The sequence below is a fragment of the Suillus subalutaceus genome (assembly GCF_016647625.1).
Source record: "Suillus subalutaceus strain FC151 chromosome Unknown DFJ58scaffold_10, whole genome shotgun sequence".
NCBI lineage: Eukaryota > Fungi > Basidiomycota > Agaricomycetes > Boletales > Suillaceae > Suillus > Suillus subalutaceus.
The window spans coordinates 3,884-16,550 of record NW_024540259.1 but is presented as its reverse complement, the minus strand read 5'-3'; the positions used below and the strand labels follow the sequence as shown (position 1 = coordinate 16,550).

General features: G+C 44.8%; 2 protein-coding genes across 2 annotated transcripts; one reads left to right on the top strand and one right to left on the bottom strand.

The window, feature by feature from the left end:
• Positions 1-1,161: 1,161 nt before the first annotated feature.
• On the bottom strand, positions 1,162-4,900 carry DFJ58DRAFT_852169 (uncharacterized protein; the record flags this gene model as incomplete). Its single annotated transcript, XM_041393825.1, has 15 exons — positions 1,162-1,531; positions 1,636-1,798; positions 1,834-1,981; positions 2,162-2,225; positions 2,279-2,417; positions 2,475-2,660; positions 2,715-2,868; positions 2,937-3,108; positions 3,158-3,306; positions 3,361-3,526; positions 3,578-3,771; positions 3,828-3,889; positions 3,954-4,197; positions 4,294-4,419; positions 4,538-4,900. The coding sequence occupies 15 exons, from the start codon at positions 4,898-4,900 to the stop codon at positions 1,162-1,164; spliced, it is 2,700 nt and encodes an 899-aa protein (XP_041248877.1).
• A 1,873-nt stretch (positions 4,901-6,773) lies between these two features.
• DFJ58DRAFT_837334 (uncharacterized protein) lies at positions 6,774-8,472 on the top strand (the record flags this gene model as incomplete). The annotated part of the gene is made up of 9 exons (XM_041392368.1): positions 6,774-6,833; positions 6,880-6,896; positions 6,962-7,032; positions 7,320-7,370; positions 7,480-7,557; positions 7,587-7,701; positions 7,759-7,806; positions 8,112-8,139; positions 8,389-8,472. 9 exons carry the CDS (start codon positions 6,774-6,776, stop codon positions 8,470-8,472), a joined length of 552 nt encoding a protein of 183 aa, XP_041248876.1.
• Positions 8,473-12,667: the final 4,195 nt, after the last annotated feature.

The window sequence follows — 12,667 nt, the reverse complement described above, 5'->3', positions numbered from 1 at the left end:
TAAGTCAGTATGAGTGAAGCTATGAATGAACGAACGTATCCTTAGTCTCGTGTAGAAGACTGAGGGAAAACGACGAAGAAAGTACTATTATGTAAGTAAGGGAGCGTTTTGGGAGTAATCGGGATACTATATAGGGTAATTAAAGAACGATGGTACATGCAGTGGGCTATGTCCAACAGACTTGTGTATATGTCCGTCCATCGTCCACTTTCAGCTCTCGGAGTACACCATCAATGCAATATCTGGGGTTCTTTCCATCCACGTTGAGAGAGAGGTATCTGTGGAGATGCCATAGGAAGCATTGAGACGGTTCGATCTCCAGAAGCCCCTGTGCATCCGTGTAACCAAGAGAGCTTGAACAACAACCTGACATCTGCTGTGTAATAAGTAACCTTACTTCCTCCAAAGTGAGAATGGACAAACTCTGCAAGCATGTGTCCAACTGGAATCTACGTCTCTTGTTAATGGAGCAGCTTCGAACGTACACAAAAACCTACTGGAAGAAGAATTGCGGTGAGAATGACACTAAGAGAAAAGGCTGCAACAGTCAGAAAGTAAATATGCGAGATATTTATTGATCTGCGGGCACAAACCAAAGCCGCAACTACAATACAGCAGATTATCTTGCAAGAGGCTGGCCATAAGACGATTGTCAATCCCCCACCCTCCACGACTCTTGATGGTGCGATACAGCAGAAACGTCAATATTTCTGAAATTGTATGGACGTATGGGATTTGGGAATGTAATCAGTTCAAGCTTGTGTTAGCAGCAGCTCCCGATACGAACGTAACTCAGTGATAGCTAGCAAGCCAAACGCTACACATAGTCTGGTGCTTGTCTCCGTATCCAGATATCCAGTCAGACCAGGGATCCAGCATGGTTCTGCATGCCAGAGGTAAGGTACTAAACATGCAAAGAGTCCAACTTGAATGTCTACATACCCACAACTTTGTGTAGGAGTAATGCAATACCCGTTGTAGTTACAAGTGAGGGTTAGTGCATTAACCTTTGTAACTACAAGACAAACAAATGCATTAACTCACGATAACCACAAGAGCCAGACCAGGCACACTTGACTCTTGAGCCACAAATACATTCTCGATTGATATGAGCCAGCGGCAGTGCATGCTAGGTTACAACGTTGCGTATAAGATTGGATATTAAGGAAGTAACAATTCAGGAAGGTAGAGATCTAACTCGGCTTCACTATCTGCTGGACACGTAGTATTACAGGCTGCAGTCAGTGGGAGATGTGCTGCCCACTTGATCTCAAAACAGTGGGCGAGTTCATCTCTGAGCTGAGCCTGACGATAAGCATAGGCGCTTAGACCCTCATTGTCAGCGGTGGTTCCAACTTGAAGTGTGTGTTCCACAATCTTCTTCTTCCACCATGATGCGTGCCACCTAAGAAAGCAGGACACCCGGCGCATCTCCTCCTGAAGTAGCTCAACTTCTTCTGCCCATCGCATGGATCTTGCACGAGCTTTGCACCATTCGACTCTGAGACCTGCTGGCAAAATTAGCGTCTTTCTGTCGTGACTCACACTCCAGCTTACTATCTTGTACCACTTCATCTTCATCATCCCCGACTCCTTCAACCAGCCATATCCACGATAACTGTCTTCGACCTTCACTTTCCCCTCGCTTTGGAACTGACATCCCTGCGTATATCGTCCTTCCTCTCAAGAACCCTGTATTTGTTATCCCAGCCAACATGTCCAAGTACGTGCGCAAGAGATGAGAGAGCCATGCGAGCTGCACAATACTTCTCTCCTGCAGCTGTTGCCCTGGCTTCAACTGCGACTGAGGGCGTTCTGGGCCCGAGTATTCACAGCTTTGGCCACGTATCCAGTCCCTCTTGAAGGTATACATGTAGTCCCGCAGGCGAAGACTTTGTCTGATTTCCTCGAGGGCGTCTCTGGCCTGAGCGTGTCGTAATTCCCATTCGATGGTGAGGAGTTGGGGATTACAAGGTATAGGCTTGCTGCACAGAGCGGATGGGAGTCAGAGCTGGGAATCCTCGGGATTGATTGTGTCTGAGGTGCTGTGGGAAGGCGGCTGGACCCTGGATTCCAAGAGCTGTACTGCAGGGGTGTAGAGAGCTTGAATGCACTTCCAAGTATCAATTTTGCATTGTAATGCATTCCGCAGTCATTGGACCATGCCCATTTGCGTATCTGTGGCATGCAGACCCTGCTTCATGATATCTACTTTCAAACGACGCCTGTTTACAAAGAAATGAATAGAATGAAAATTAAGTCAGATAATACTACATACTGTTCGTTCTCTAGGTCAATCCCCAATGCGATGAATATACTTGGGGACACATCAGCGTGCATCGAAGTGTCAGTGCCTTGATGGAGCTCAGATGCCTCAAGTTGGGCAAGTTTGAGCCAGACAGCAGCTTGTGTAACAGCTTGTAACCCGAGTCATTAGTAGCTCCCCATGATCGGATTTAGTGCGTGCTACTCACGAATAACCTTTGCTTCAAATGGATTTGTGACTGATGAATCGTTTGGGTTCTCCTCCCAGGATTCGATTTCAACCTTCCAGGCCTCCGTCGTCTCTGGCGCCAGAGCCTCATCAAGTTCTTGGAATGCTGTTTGATGCGCCTCATGTTCCTCTTTGGCCTCGATCATTTTACGAAGGAGTGTGGCACCTGTCGCAAATACAATATCATACATGTCAGTACCAAGTTGCAGCCAAAACATACCAAGTCCCACAACCTTCTTCCAGTTCCAGTCACCAAAATGGTCGTCGAGTGTGTCTCTCCGTGAGCCTGGCCCCATTTCTTTGGTACTAGAGGCCACAGGGTTGATATTTGACCATCCGCGTTCAGGTGCTTTGCCATCAGTGCGTCCAACATACTTCGAAAAATCAAAGAAAACTTGGTCTGACATGTCAGAATGTGTGTGGGGAGGTGAAATTTTGGAACGAAAAATCTAACGAATGTCGCCAGATGGTCTAGATGGAGGTCGAGTGGCATTGTTGACATCCTCTGCCATAGGTTCTTGTGCCACTGGCAAGCGATGTTGTACGAGACATTGAGTGTGTCGATGCAGCGTCCACGGAGGGTCGAGAAGAACAAAAAATCCATATTCATGTATCTAAGTTCAGTCAGTATCATCAATAACTGCCAGTTGGTTTAATAAATACCTTTCGCCTTTTTGTAGATCGCCAACGCCATTCGGCAACTTCATGTTGTGTCGTGCACAATCAACGGTCCCAACTCCTGTGGCAGCTAGACCATGAGATACCTTCGTGTCTGCCATGTTCACCGCATTATGGGATGAACATGTACTTTTCTGTGTATATAGCGGTCAGAGTAAAATATGTAGGTGAATACAATAAAAGCTCACCTCCTGCGGGTTGCCACTGTAGGTTTGTAGATATGCCTTGTAAGCGGTCTCCTCGACGAAATAAGCCCATCCGTGACTGAGGCCAGGGTCCACGCTGTCTTTAGATACCATGCGCCTTTTGAGGCGAAAGTTCGCATCAATTGCTAGAAAGAGACCATACAACCAACTAGTCATCAGTCAGCCAAGTGAGTATAGATATGGATGCAACCACTTGTACCATTTTCCTTTCGGTGCATCATTCCAATTATCAGGTAGGTTTTTTCCTGGTTGCGGACAAGCTGGGCATATCACAGCACACTCACCATGTCCAGTACCCTCCACACCAGCAGAATCATATCCCCGGCCAGCCCGCTTGAGCATTTTTAGATGTCGCCACTTGCGCACTATCGGCATAAAGGCTTCATAACAATCCTGATGACACGAGTGAGCTGGATATTTGAACAAGAGTAAGGAGGTAGAACACATACCTTTTGTGAGTGAAGTCCTGTGTTGTCTGAGAGTCGTGCAACAGCGTGATAAAATTCATAGCCTGAAAATTTGATTCAAACGACGAATGTGATATTGTTCGAGGATTCAGAAAGTGGCAGCGGTACGTGGATCAGTCGTTGTTGCCGGGAACCAAGCTGTACGAAGTAACTGTATTGTATGTGTCTGTGCGGTCTCACAGCCACAGAAATCAAGGCCGATCTCGTGGATTCCATTGGTATCGATGAGAGTGAAATCGTCATTGTAGGCCCTTTCTGGCATCAGACATCGTTCACCTGTTGGATGACTGAGCTGCACACGCAACCCTAGCGTCTTCAGTGAGATGGTCACAAAGTAAGAGCCTGTCCACTCCTGTTGAGAATCATTCTAAGTACATGTAACATTTATCTGCTTGATAGCCTCTCACCTGATCCTATGCGAAGGATTTTTAGTATGACTTGCGATAACGCAATCATGGCAGCACAGCTCTGTGCTGAAGCAATCTTTACAGCGGAATTGTGGAGTGCCAGAGTGACAGTTTCTGCAGATAGTGTCGTATACATAGTCCCCGCGGCCCTCATGTTGTAGTAGTTCCTGTAAAAAATGGTCCCGGTCCCTTGATCCATGTCAAGAGTGGGTGATCCTGGATAGATAGGGCGTCAGTGTTCAACCTACATGTACACATGCAGGCCAAGTCATTGAAAATACTTACTCCTGCACTGCGCTTCCGCCTATTGCTGTTGGCAGCCTCAGCTTCAATTTCTAGGCCAGGTTCCTGCCCTTCTGGGGAGTAATGTCCATCATAGTCTAATCCGGCCTCTTCCTCCAATCTCATACTGACCAGTTGTTCAGATGAGGCCGGCAAACTGAGAACATGTGAACTTCGTGCAGTAAAGCCTTGACTTTGTGAGACGAACGTGTACACGGCGTGCACACTTGGTGCACCAGCATTGGGAGGTGTATACACATTGAGTTTCACTCGTTTTCGCCGGTTCAGATTCTTCAGTGAAGGAGCAGGGAATAAGCCAGCTTGGTAATTAATTGAGTTGGTAGGACTACCCTCACTGGCACTCATAATGCACTCGAGTAGTAGTACGTGTATACTGTAGTAGGTATGAGACATTCATGAACTGTGAGAACAAATTTCCAAGAAAAGACTGAACCGGGCTATAGCCTTCCCACTCTTGTCTCAGAGCTTCCAGAATGTATCCCATTCCATCCAATCGAGCAGTCAGTCCTTCCCAGTGCTTGAATCTGGCTATCAATACCGCATAGTATTATAATGCATTACGCCTATTAATGCATTACATAGTAAGTAATGCATTTCCGACTCTGCTGTTGTCCTGCATGATTTGGGAATCATGCATGAACATGACTACTAGGTATCCCCCTAAAAGACAAAGTCTGTTAGCTTAGTCCTCAGACTAGTCAACCCATACCTTGGTATCAAACCTTGGTCCAATAGTTTCAGTTTTCCCTCAGCGATTCATGAATCCACCATGTTTTGAAGAAAAGTCATATGTGAGATGGGAATCACATAACGACCTAGTTGATATGAGAAGCAAAATGAAGGTTAATGTATTGCCTTTCATTTGGCTTATTCACTTTGGGCTAGAGAAACCCATAGAGAAAAGTTCAAAGCCTAACAAAAACCTATCTAAAAAGCCCGCGTATTGTGTACTATTATTGTTCCATTATTCTGAGTTGTTTTCTCTAGTGTTTCTTTACTTTGCTTTTCTATTAGGATGCTCTGACTAATCAGATGCTTCATAAAATTGTACCTACAGGGTATGACGTCATAATGATGTCATAGGACTTCACCTACACTCCTGCAGGTTATTTTGGTTTGAAAGATATGATATCATAGTGATGTCATAATGATGTCATGTTCCATGGAATTTGCTAGAACATTCCAATGACTCATAATGACTCATAGTGACTCATAGTGACTCAGAATGATGTCATTATCCCACCATGAATATTCTGGAATGTTCTTTTTGCACCTGCTAGAACATTCTGCTCCAGTTTTTGGAATATTCTTCCCACATTCTGAAGTCATTACATCACCTTTTTACTTACATAATATTCCACACAAAATGTATATAAGAAGAGCCCATTCTCCCCCAAAAAATAGATCTCCCAACTTGTTGCATTCAAGAACTCCCACTTGAGCCAATTGAACTCTCACCTAAGAAGCTTCAGTCTGAACAAATGCTGCTTACAAAGCCCATTCCTTTGTAAGAACTGTCCAGACAAGTGCAGGGAAAGTGTTTCCCTTGAGATTACGTAAGTTTCTCGCGATAGAAACCCAAGTTTTGTGAGACAAGTGTTCTCACACGTAGTGTTTACTGACCAACATGAGCTTTGGTCAACGTTGTTATTTGTGCGACCGCGTTCTCACCAGTATTTGTATACTGACCAACACGAGCTTTGGTCATTGTTGTTTATTATTGTGAGACACAGCGTTCTCACCAGGTATTTGTATATTGACCAAACACGAGCTTTGGTCCAAGTAGTCACATTTGAGACCAGCTCTCAACAGTTAACCATATATTCAGGAAACCAGTTCAAGTGTCTAGACGGTATATCCTAGACAATCCCATAGTTTAAATCAGAGATAATAAAGCTCCGGCTAAGTTAATCTGACTGATTGGTTTAGCGAGCCTCCCAAGACTCACACGTATCTACACGAAAGAAGAAAGTCGTTAGACCGTGTTAATCGAGGACTGGCAAGAAGTCTTATCCAGTGTAATTGTGGTGTCATTACAATTCTTACACGTTTTCATATAAGACCCTCGGTTATTAAGACACCGTATGGACTTTGATGCAATTTCGCAGCTAATGCATTACACCACTTGTGAGTTCCATGGTTACCTGTATTTAAGGCTAAGATATGTTGCTTTCATCCTCTAGCTTCACATCATAACCATCCCTGACGATTTACCTACATGGTTCCAGATCTGGCTACAGGCTGCACCTCCGTCCGGAGGATGATGTCCAAGTCATTCGTGAGTCCCTCTCTATCACTCAATCATCTCACTTTCATTGACTTAGGAATCATTGGGTCACTTGTCTGAATCTGGCTATCAATACCGCATAGTATTATAATGCATTCGCCTATCAATGCATTATATAGTAAGAATGCATTTCCCGACTCTGCCGTATGGACTTTGATGCAATTTCGAAGCTACATGCATTACACCACTTGTGAGTTCCATGGTTACCTGTATTTAAGGCTGAGATACATTGCTTTCATCCTCTAGCTTCACATCATAAACCATCCCGCCAATTTACCTACATGGTTCAGATCTGGCTACAGGCCTGCACTCAGTCTGGAGGATGATGTCGCGAGTCATTCATGAGTCCCTTCTCTGTTGCTCAATTGAATCATCTGCCTGTCTCACTTTCATTGACTTAGGAATCATTGGGTCACTTGTCCCCATAGCTTCCGACTTCGTGTACCACACCTTCCGAGTCCTCCTATGTGCCTGCAGTTTGTCATGGCTTGAATGTCGACCCGAACGACCTGACAGAAGACATCAATGGTGTGTACTATCCTCTATCTTTGTACGAGACTCACTTTGGTTTCAGATGTACTATCTAGGCCATGTGTTCCTTGCAATACATCAACACTAACTTTGTGGACATAAACAGGACATACGTACTACCGTTGGTGCACGCATTACGCGCCTGCTGAGGACTGTGACGACATTGTTTTCTATGAGGAGCGAGGTATGCAAAAGTCACTAATACTATTGCAGATGATTGCCACGTTTATTTCTATCGTGGCATGCTGTACAATAACCAGCAGATGCTAATGCTCCTCCGCCCTTCACCTGTGTCACAAGTGGGCGTTACCAGGGTTTTCAGTGCTGAGTAAGTTGCAGGTTATCGTTATCTTAACGCCTCAACATTAATTAATTTTCTTTTCAGGGATTATGTGCCCATGGTGAAAGGAATTACCAATGCTGTTTTTTCAAGGTGAGTCTTGAGGTTGGGGAGAGAGTGCTGAGGAAGGCAATTGAAAAATCTGACATAGTCAGATTCCTGACACCTTTGTAATAGGAACTGCGATTCATTGGTAACTGTCATGCCTAGTCACTATCATACTCATTGTACTTGACTCTTCGTTCTTTTACATGGCATGCTGTTTACTAACACGACTTCTCTCCAACTCTCACTCCCTTCCTTGAGAAGGCAGTTACTGAGTGAGGGTAGCTGCGAGCACCGTTTGCACCCTTGTGCAATGAACAAAAGGCGTGATGTACAAACACACTGAAAATTAGTGAGGACTACGGGAAAGAGGCATCCCGGGTAAGAAGTCGGTGTTTGTTTTGAAAAGTTCATGGCCAAGCTCGAGGAATTCTGTATATGCACACATCCGCGTTTGTTAGCGAGAATGATTCACAGATGAAACGAATTACCGTGCTCTACAGAGTAACTCAATATGTTGAAAGCCATGGAGTTTTTAAGCGTCGTGCCTGCACCAGACTTGCCCCCGCCAAGCTGCTGTATCATTTTAGTCACAGCCATCCGATCCTGCCTGCCTGTGCGATTCTTCAGATCTTGGTGTTCACAATAACCGCCACCATATCGGAGTTAGACATGCAAATTGGCATGCAAGATCTTGAATGTAAGATGAGCTGACCGTAGCTTGTGGGAATGACATCCATGATAGCTGGTAGTGAAAGGATCAGTATTTACAATTTTAATACAAGAAGGGAGATGGAAACTTGCCGTGTGCGATTCTTTAGATCTTGGAGTTCAGAACACTTGTCTTGGGATCATGAATATGCATGATGACAGCTGCAAAACTTACTCACTGGGAGACGGTGACATGATAGAGCACATTCAAAAGGCTCCCTTCAAATAGTGCAGTGCTATAGATATAAGCAATGAACGATGTTAATGTTTGAACTGTGAACGAGTAAGCCAAGTTACCACTTTGGGATGACAATTCTAATTACCGTCATATAGTACTGGCTCCTGTAGACTCAAGGATCTCCTGCGACTCTTGAATGGGTGTTACATACCATTCATGTGGTGCTAAATCGATTATCTCCAACTATTGTTCAAACCATGTAGGCAGCACAGACGCCTGGCAGTGTCAATCATCAGTATGTATTGTCCGGCATCAACTGATATACTTCATTCTGTCACAGTCTCACTGTTCATACTTGCTTCTCAAATAGACTATCATGATTGTCATCGATGTTATTTGAACATGTCTTGACCCAAACACCAGTCTTAATCACGAGTATGTACTGTCTAGTATCAACATATGCTTCATTCTCATCTCATTCATACTTGCTAGCATTGCCAATGATATTTGAACATTCTTGACCCAAAAGCTGTGCTCAAGATGATCCTTGATACAATGGGTGGCGTACGGTGCGTCTCTCTGCTGTCATTTTCTGCCTGCCGTCAATATGTCTGAGTAGTATAGGCTAACAAATAATGGAAACCTGATTCTCCATCAATCAATACTGCGGCACATCAGAAGAATTTGAACTCAGTCATACTACTCAAGACGAAGAACATGGTGATGGTTATCATCCTTCAAGTTGGTGTGTTCCTATGGGTCCCACCTCTTTTCCCACTGATGCACGCACGACCTCTGCTTTATTTCACGGCGTTCAGATGTTGAAACCTGTCTTGATCGTGCATTACTTTCCCCTCTAATGACTATGTTGATAGATTTTCAACAACAAAATTCTGGTGTGTTCCTATGGGTCCCACCTCTTTCCCACTGATGCACAGCACAATGACCTCTGCTTCATTTCACAGTGTTCAGATGCTGAACCCTGTTTGATCAAGACTCCATTGAATGCGACAGAACACACTCGACTACCTTGCAATGTTTAACCATCCTGGAGTGCGTAACCTCTCGTTAGAAATGAGATCAGTCAGAGGTGTGCATGTGCGCATCATTGATTTCTCAAAGTCTAACTTCTCAGTACATTTGAATGCGACAGAACACACTCGACTACCTTGCAATGTTAATCCATCCTGGAGTGTGTAACTTCTCAGTTAAATGGGATCAGTCAGAGGTGCGCGTGTGCACATCATCGATTTCTCAAAGTCTAACTTCTCAGTACATTTGAAAGCGACTGTATCTCTTGTATTATATACAAACTGTTTCATCATGTACAGTGAATTAAAGACGTTTCCTCGTGATCCCCATATACAAGTACATTTAATGGATTTTAGTGCACAGCATGTCAAAAGCGAGAACACGAAGAACACTGTCTATTTGCACAGACAATGCTAATGTAGTATTCCTGAGTTGCTACTGTAAAGTCATAGATCTGACCAAAGGGGAGTCACACTCCTTGTATGTATTAATCAAAACATTCGGCCCAGTCAGCCTAGCCTGGGCACTGTGCAATTCATCTATTGATGCCATTGAACTTCTGCTAGACGACAGATTGCGAGACTCGCACATTCATTCAGGTTGACTGAAAAAAAGTAACACTGGCATTGGTCACGAACAGGGGACAGAGTAGTTTCACTGAGAACTGGCCTTTAAGACGAACAATTTATTTTCACCTTCATACTAACTGCGGGTCTACCATCTCCTATGCACCCCCCCTCCATCTACTCATCAATGGGTCGTTGTGGGCCTAAGTCTTGGGCTAACACAGAACAATCCAAATTCCTGTTAGACAGACTCGGTCAGTATATTGCCTGTAAAACAGCAAAAGTATACAAGCCATTCATCAATGAAACGTGGAGCATGTTCGAGACACGATGGCCAGAGCATAATTGTTACTAATAACAGTGTCCCTGTAGAGGGAGACCTCACAGAGGTTTGAGATAAAAAAGCTAACCGCAGTCAAGGATAAGCGTAAGCTAGTAAGTATTCAACACATAAAATACGCTGCATAATACTAACCTGCATGGCCTTTCAGATGATCAAAACGTGGTAGAGATGGCAGACAAATGTCGCGTGTTTAGCCCGCTCAGGCGGATTGAAAGGGGCACTTGACCTCGGAAACTCTGAGCGGAGGAGATGAGGTGTTGGGGCGAGCTCCGCAAGAAGTAGATATACTCACAGATTTTCTACAACAAGCGCGTGAAGGGGGAAGCAGATGCGGCAATCAGGCCGAGGGTCTTTCTACACGTGGCAAAAAGCTTGCAAAACGGAAGGACGCCACTCGTGCCAAATATGCTGCCAAAAATGATAGCATCAGGGACTGAGGTCCAAGAAAAGCCAGGAAGCTCTTACGAACTGGAAAGAAAACAAGAGCTAGCTAGAGCTGGTTTTGTTCAAGATGTTGAACAAGAGAGAAGATTAGGTACGTCCTGATTCATATTGGAAACTTGTTCTCACCTACAAATGCAGGGCCTTCAATGAACTCGAGGCACATCTTGATCATGTCTTCCGCCACCTGTCCCACAAGACGGGTGGACTTAAGTTCACCTGTATTGCTGGAGGACAGAACCCAACCACAGGTGAAATTGTAGTTCTTGAGTAAGTATTGAATTTGCACATGCTGGACAATCAACTCACTATATAATGCAGCTACCATCTCAGAGAGATGGAGGTGGGGAGCGAGTTTTTCACATATTGCAGTAACATATCTCCGTATTATACGACTGGACGGACGTGCATAATATCCCGTATGATACGGGCCAGCGGACCATGGGCCGAGGGTAGATATATCCTCGACTGTGACGGATGGGCCGGGAGTGTTATTATTCCGATGGAGACGGGTGGGCCCAGGTGGGGAATATGTAAAGTAGATGGTGGGCCGATGGACATGAATTTTCAATAGACGGATCGGCCGAGGTAGTTGGATATTATGTAGATGGGTGTACCAAGGTAGATATGTATCAAATAGCCGGGTATATCAAGGGTGCTTGTTATCACATAGACAGGTGGGCCCAGATATATATCATATTAGACGGGTGGGCCGACGAATTAATATTATTTTGTAGACGGGTGGGCCGAGGGAGTGGTAAAAGATGTTTATATACAGGTGGGCCGACGGGAGACATATATTGCATAGATGGGTAGGCCGACGTGGGGGTATATAAGATAGACGGGTGGGCCCAGGAGAATGATAATGTAGACATGATGGAGCTCAGCTAGTTGTATATCATCCAAATCAAAGGAGGTGATTATTCAAAGTCATCTAATGATGTGGTATGGCACGGAGCTTTGCAAAGGGGTGAAGTGGAAACTCGAGCGAAGTGTACCGAGTTCCAAGACCCGGGTCTCGACAAACAAATATGTGATGTCCAGCACACTTCCGATCATCTGGTATCTCATTGAGCAATGGATGATAATAGATCTTTGAAAGCCAACATCATCCAAGCCTACCAAATGCCAAATGCCAAGTTCCGACCACCGAAAATTGAGTGAAGTGTACCAATATCTGAGCCCCAACTATCGAATCCAAAATCGACCATCGAGTCCCGACTATCGAGTCCCGACTACCGAGTCATGAAACCCGACGCCTGACCATTGAATCCCGACAATCGAGTATCGAGTCCCGACCAACGAGTCCCGTATATCGAGTCCCGACCATCGAGACCCGAGACCCGACGCCCGAGACCCGAGATTCGAGACAAGTTCCAACTATGGTGTCCCGGGTATCAAAATCGAGTGAAGTGTACCGAGATCCGAGGCCCGGGTCTCGACAAACGAGTATCTGACATCCAACAGACTTCCAATCATGTGGTATTTCATTGAGCAATAGATGATAAGAGAAATAGATCTTTGAAAGCTCAGATCATCCAAGGCTCCCTTATCTGATCCTCTCAATCTCCACCCCCTTTAACACCAAAGTGCGGACATTCAGGATTCAGCTTCTGATCTCACAAGATCAATTCAATC